Raw genomic sequence first — 7,641 nt, forward strand, 5'->3', positions numbered from 1 at the left:
TTTTAACATTGACTGTTAGTTGACTGTACAAAAAAAAATATTACTTTTAACAACAATTTATAGACTGATATAACTAAAAAAAAAATTAAAATTGTTGGCGCGAAAAGCACAAATCTTATTTTTTGATAATTTTATCCTTGTCAATTCCAAAGATTTACAATATCATAGGTAAAAATTATGACTTTTATTTTCAAGTTTTTAATTTTATCTTTCTTGTAGGAACTTTAAGGAAATATCAATAATTTAAAGAGGATTTTTCAAATTTTTAATTCTATCTTTCTTGTAGAAACTTTAAGGAAATATCAATAATTTAAAGAGGGTAAAATAACCAACAATTTTAATTTTTTTTTAGTTATATCAGTTTACAAACTGTTGTTAAGGGTAATATTGTCTTTGTACAGTCAACTAACGGTCAATGTTAAAATTAACTGACGGTAGAAGGTTTTTTACAAATAAATAAATTCTCGCCATCTACTTGCAACAAGTCTAAACCTCAGTGGAGGTTTTTAAAAATTACCCCACCACTCGTCACTGGTCACTACATGACCGCGAGACAAGACCGAGACCAAAATTAAACTTCCATCTTGTTTTCTAAGTCAAATTAAACTTCTTGGATAATGGCTAATTATTATTGTTGTTGTTGTTTATACATGTATATATAATTTTCTTTTTTCCTTTTTTTTTTTTGCTAAACAAGGATATCTTTACTTTAGTAAAATAAAAATGATAAATGAAAAATATAAATTTTAATATATTAAATTTTTTTTATTTTAATAACATCTTCACTTTAATTAAAAAGAATTATATATATATTGTGTAAATATAAATGCAAATATTTTTTTTGTACGGACACTGTATTAAATTATATAATTTAATTGTAAGTGTAAATATACTACTAAATCATATAATTTTATAATAAATTAAACTCTACTAAATTATAAAAAATAATAATAAAGGAGAAATATAATAAATATCCGCTTGTTTGGTTTAAACAAAATTTAAGGAGGAGAGAAAAAGAAAGGAGAGGAGGGAAAAAAAATAAAGATAAAAAAATTTTATGGAATAAAAATTAAATTGATCCTCCTTTTACTCATTTTCTTTCTCACTCTCTTTCCTATTTCTGTCATCCCCAACCATTTTTTCCAACCATGAGCTAGGTGTACCCCTCAAAAAAAATAATAATAATAGAGGCGCCGCACCTTATAATTTATAAATACACACACACAGACACGGGGGCAATTTGTCTCCTCCCAATTTCAGTTTGCAGTTCTCTCTAGCTCTTTAATTTCTATTCCTTGATCACTTGCTCTCAAATCTCTTTCCCGCCAAAATCTGCTGCGGTTTTGGCCTTGTTCATGTCTCCAAAATCCGACATGATCATCAAGTTCACTGAACACGTGGTCACTACCGATAAGCCCATAATCAGTACTCCAGCACCTCAAAAACTTGTTCGAATCATACTTACCGACGCTGACGCCACCGATTCTTCCAGCGATGATGAACAAGTAATTAACCACGTTCGAAGAGTCAAACGACATGTCAAACAAATCAACCTTAATAATCATCATCGACGACAACACCAACAGCAGCAACGAGGACAACAGAGCAATAAGCTTCAGCATAATAAGAAGATAAAGAGACATGCGCACCAACCGCCGCCGCAAAGTGAAGTCACTCACCGGAAAAAGTTCCGGGGAGTCCGCCGGAGACCATGGGGAAGATGGGCCGCCGAGATCCGAGACCCCAATCGGAGGAAACGCCTCTGGCTTGGCACTTTTGACACTCCTGAAGAAGCTGCCTCTGTTTATGATCAAGCTGCTGTCAAGCTTAAAGGCGCTAACGCCGTTACAAACTTCCCCAACCCCGTTTTAACGGGAGATGATGTCGTTAACGGTCAACGTCAACGGACAGGCGTTGATTCGTTTGACTCCTCTGACATTAGCTCTCTGTCGTCGCCAACATCTGTACTCCGTTACGACGAGTTCACGCCGTTTGATAGCTGTTTGTGTTACGGTGACGGCGATGGGGACGTTTTCGGTTTCGGGTGTGAAGTGCCGTTATGTCCGCCAGATTTGATGCTGTCAGGAACATCGCTGAGCGAGGACGCATTCGGTGAGTTTGACGTTAACGATTTTTTAGTGGAAGTCTAGTGGTTGCATAGAGCGCACGTGTCGTGTTATACTCGTGAGGACTTGTTAGTGATTCAAGATTTTTATGGGGACTTGTTGGTAATTGAATATTCTCAGTTGAGTGTAATTATTGTCAGTAATAGATTTGGAAAAGTATTAGGCAATTTTGATTGAATATGTAACACTTTTTAGTAAACTTTTCATGATTGTTGTAATATTAATGTAATTTTTATATAGATGTAATTGTACCAATTATTATCATATGGATTTAATTGTGCCAATTATTATTTTAAGAGTAATGATGCAGCCACAAACTCTTGTACAAACTTATTTTGTACAAACTGACGTGGCATTAATTCATTAGTTGAATGAAAATATAAATTAATAAAAACAAATCATGTGGGCCAAATGATATTTAATTCAACCAATCTTATCATGCCACATCAGTTTGTACAAAATAAATTTGTACAAGAGTTTGTGGCTGTATCATTACTCTTATTTTAAAGATATTGACAAGTAGAATGGGATTATGGAGTCTGTTTGAGGAATTCTTTAAACATCACGCTTAGACTAAAAAGAAAATAGATTTTTATTATTTTAGTTAAAGTATTTAATTTCTTTTATAGCCGAATCCAATAATGACTTATTATTTCTACATATAGTGGGAATAAATAAAACAAAATACAATGGACTCTTAGACGAGGGATACTGCATAATAGTAGATAGTAATAGTGGATAATAAATTTTCTTAAAAAAATAAATTAAATTAATGATTTTACTAGAAACATATTTATTTTTATAAAAAAAAATTACTGGTGGATTCTCGTTTTGTGGATCTTCGAATGAATCTTCGGCAGCATACATGGAGCCCCTAAAATAGAAACCACGTGGTAGAAAAGGCTTCCCTTGATAAATCCATTCGTTTCATTATTGCCAATGAGGTTGGCTTTTGTCGCATATTTTGGGCTCCACTCCTTTTCTATAAGATAGATCCACTGATATTTTATTCCATTTTATTATTATAACAATAGTCGTCGTCGTTGTTATTATTATTTCGTAATTTTGATCTCAAATCATGATTTTGATTGAAAGTAAACAATTATTTGTGTACCATAACAGTCCTGAGTGTTTTTTTTCAGTTACTTTATTTCAAATAAGAGGAGTGCCAGCAACAGTCGCTTATGCGAGCAACTGTTGCACTCGCTGCTTCCTTGGATGACGTGTTTCTTAGAGCGTGAACAAATGTGTCAATTCCATAAATTAGAAAAGCACTCATATTTTATTTTTTTTACACCCTCTACTTGAGGTACAAAAATTACAACGCTACCCTTGCATTCTTATCAATCACAGTTATGCTGGTTGATGACCACAACAGCTCATCAACTTTGGTTAATTGGTTCGTTGATTAAATTATGCTTCCATCTTTTGCAATTTATTTATTTTTATTAATTATTACACTTATTAGTTTTCACCAAAAGAAATTGCTCTAAATGTTTCACCAAAAGAAATTGCTCTAAATTATCTCAAATTCTGAGCAAAGTCGCAATCCACATTCTTTTTATCATTATTTTCATTAAACCATTTACAATTTAAATTTTTTAAAATAAGATAAAATTATTATAAGATTATGATACATCTAAAAATTTATTTAATATTGCAGAGGTGGATAAATTTTACTGGACAAGAATACATTTCTACAATCATTTTTTAACCCTCTTTAGAATACTATTAACAGAGAGATTGTATTTAATTCAAAAGTGACTTACTTTTTATTCAAAAAATAGAGAAAAAGTAGGTAAGAGAATAAAATTTTGAGGGACTAATGATAAGGACAATCACTATCATTTTTTATTTTTATCTAATACTCTCCTTATCATTTAGTCTCTCAAAATTTTCTTCTCTCACTTGCTATTTCTATATTTTTATATATGAAAAAAAAAGTAAGTTTCTTTTGAATTAAATACAGTCTCATAAAATCTATCCCTAATTAATCATTATTAGGACCTTTGTAATATTAAATAAATTTGTAGACATCATAATCTTATAATAATTTTATCTTATTTTAAAAAATTTAAATTGTTAAATACTTTAACTAAAATAATGGTTAAAAAAAGAATTGGGGGTTGGGGCTGTGGTCAAAATTTGAGATAATTAATAATTTTTTTTGTGAAAACTAATCAGTGTAAAATTAATAAAAAAATTGAAAAACAAAAACTGCGAAGGATGTCTTGATGAGCTGTTGTGGTCGCCAGCGTAACTGTGAATGCTAAGAAGATCAGGGTAGCGTTGTAATTTTCTTAGCTCAAGTGGAGGGTGTAAAAAAATAAAATATGAGTGCTTTTCTAATTTAATGAACTGACACATTTGTTCACACTCTAAGACACGTGTCGTTCAGAGAGCCAGCGAGTGCAACAGTCGCTTGCATAAGCGACTGTTGGTAGCACTCCTCTTCAAATAAAAACTATTGTATTCGATCAAATCCAAACTCAAAGGTAACAATATAAATGTGAAGCAAAATATTTTATTCATGCAATACAATGAGAACAATATAAAGTAAATTTAGACAGTACGATTGCTACTTGGTTTAAAATTATTTGAGACATGAATCTGAAAGACACTTTCGTATGAGCAATAGTTGAACTTTATTAATAAGCCAGAGAATAATGGTATGTTTACAAAATTAGAATATAAAATTTTTATCTTAAATGATCTTTGTGAAATTGTCTTATTAATAACAATATTAAAAGTCAACTATTACTAAATATATGATAATTATAAATTGGTGACATATCATTTAAAATATAATTTTTTTATCCGACTTTGTAAAGCATATCATTACTATGTAATTTGATTACAAGTTGGTAGTTTTTTTTTTTTTTTTTGAGTGGCGATCATCTTTTTCCTTACCTTATTCTTGATGTCGAGAGTATGACTCTCCCATCTATAGTATGTAAATACATTTTTTTTAAAATAACTATATATTAGAATTTTGATAAATTAATAGCCTTGGGATCATGAAAAATTGATTAATTTTGGTCAATATTAATATATCAATAAATTAATAATTATTAATTTATAAAAATAATATCACGTTCATAATAGGTTTTTTTTTTATGAAGTATAAAGGTAGTATAATTAGAGAATTTAGTGATTTTGTGGAGCTGTTTGATACGTTTTTTATTTAATCTTGGTTGAGTGAATCAGTCATTTGATATTCCTTCGGTTAGATTGTATGATTAGGATCAAGATTACAAGATAACTCATCAAAGGAGACTTTTTAGAGATAATATATTAAGCTGATCTCTCTCTTATTTCTCTTAACACGGCACATAAAATACAACAATAACTTATCATCTGAAAGGTGTGAGGAAAATGATAATTAATAATTGATTAAATGCAAAAAGCATAATGTCAATTTGTCAAAGAAAATCATAAACATATCATATATATTTAATTTCAAATTAATTAATTATTAATTTATGTATTAATTGGGTCCTATAAAAAAACTTCTTTTTAAAATTTTATCTAATAAATTTATTAAATTATTAATTTAATGGTGTTGGGCCCAAATCGAGATCAACAAAAATTACTTTTTGATTAAAGTTATCAAACTATTATTTAATTAAAATTATTAATTAATCAAACATTAATTTAACGGAATTCTATTGTATCTTTATCTTTTAGTTGGTGTATCATGCTCTACAAATTACACTACAGTAGTGATGAGTGAAGTTCTATGCTACTATATATTAAACCAGAAATAATGTGTGCAGAATCTAAATTGGATTAGGCTATTGGGGAGTAGGGGGATCGAAATCAACAGGAGGCTGGCGGCTGCATAGAGATGACAATAATGGAAGCAAAGTCCCTATGCTCTTTGCTATTCGCATGCGCTCATAATGATGAATCAAATTTTGGCCTCTAAAATTAAATTTTGAAGTAACTGTGAACAGTGAACCGGCGGCTGCCAAAAAGCAGAACGATGAAAAGTCAAAGAGAATTGAGGGATTTAGTGGACCCCACGGTTGGTAACCAAACAAATACGACTACGATGATTTGCCACGTTCCACCACCAGCCTACAAACGACACCCGCCCTCCACTATCACCATTTTCTATTCTTAATTCTTATGAAAAAGTATTTTAAACTTACTTTACTAAAAAAATTTAAAGACAATGATATTGAGCCATTAAGAAAATATAATCAACGTAGAAATAATAATATTGCAGCATAATATTATAGCCAGGGCGGCTCAATCATATTTTAGGCCTTAAGCGAATTATTTTAATTAGGTTTTTCAAATAATTTGAGGTAAAAAGTATGTATTAATTTTATTGAAATTTTATTTATTTAAAATCAATTGCTCTAGCTTTTGAGATGTAAAATTATTAATCAAATTTTTATATTCTAATTTTCCTAATATATATTTCTCAATAGACAATATAGTTAACCTATTTAATATTTCCTATAACATAGATGATCTTAAATAAGTTTTTATCAATGGCTCCTTTTTGAAATTAAACTAACTTTTCTATTCTTCTCTTATTTTTGAAGTTTTTTGTGTCCTCGTGCATATTTTTTTAGTAGACATTTTTTTTTTCTAGTGAAACAAGAGTAATTAAGCAAACAATTATGCTAGATGATTACAAGAAAACAACCTATGAACACAATAATATTTTTAAAAAGAAACAAAAACAACTGAATAACATAATTAATTAATAAGAGAATGGAAAGATATAATCTGGAAATTTGAGAAATTTAACTTTAATGGATTGAGGCTCTGAGTGGCAGTGATCAATGGAAAGTAAAACAATTGATTTTTTTTTCTTAAGTGAAAACTAGGGTAGAGAAAGTAGTTTTTTCACCAAAGCAATGAAGGTTCCATGTGTTTTTTTTTTTTTAATTGGAAAAAGATATTAATGGATAATAATTTTTAAAAATATGTGGCCTTTCTAAAGTTTTAGATGAAATATATGGAGGAAATAAATGAGATTAAAATTGTTAATTATAATGTTAAAAGGAGACTTTGTAAGGATTTAGTAGTTTGTTTATGGAAAATATAATTATAAAATAATAATAAATTAAATCAATAATTAATAACTATAATTTAGGAATAAAATTAGGGACTTTTATCTATAGTGAAACCCTAAACAACTGCTTAAATTGTCTAGGGGAAGAGCAGCCTATGATTATAACATAAATAATACTGTCATTTGTGTGCTACAGTGATATTGTAGTATGAACAATAATTTCATTTTTGTCTTGATGATATCTTCTTGCTATTTAACTATTAATGCTCAAATTTAAATTTGTAAGATTTTAAAAACTATTTATGAGTTTGACATTAATTGCATAAGTATCAGGCAAGATGTAAGAGCAGGATGAGAACAAGATTATTTTAAAATTTGGATACTATTATTACGTAAAATTATTTGCTTTAGGGCTTTTTTTATATTGTGATGCTGTACCTTTTAGGATATATATATGTTGTAAAATAAAAGCTTTGGTTATGA

General features: G+C 29.3%; 1 protein-coding gene across 1 annotated transcript; it reads left to right on the plus strand.

The window, feature by feature from the left end:
- Positions 1-1,038: 1,038 nt before the first annotated feature.
- On the plus strand, positions 1,039-2,378 carry LOC18040589 (pathogenesis-related genes transcriptional activator PTI6). The gene has a single exon (XM_006431992.2). The coding sequence runs from the start codon at positions 1,356-1,358 to the stop codon at positions 2,148-2,150; it is 795 nt and encodes a 264-aa protein (XP_006432055.1). The 5' UTR covers positions 1,039-1,355; the 3' UTR covers positions 2,151-2,378.
- The last annotated feature ends 5,263 nt before the right edge of the window (positions 2,379-7,641 follow it).

The sequence above is a fragment of the Citrus clementina genome, unplaced genomic scaffold, assembly GCF_000493195.1.
Source record: "Citrus clementina cultivar Clemenules unplaced genomic scaffold, Citrus_clementina_v1.0 scaffold_5, whole genome shotgun sequence".
NCBI lineage: Eukaryota > Viridiplantae > Streptophyta > Magnoliopsida > Sapindales > Rutaceae > Citrus > Citrus x clementina.

Excerpts from the sequence above, each read along its gene's own strand:
- LOC18040589 (XM_006431992.2), top strand. The coding sequence starts at position 1,356 with ATGTCTCCAAAATCCGACATGATCATCAAGTTCACTGAACACGTGGTC.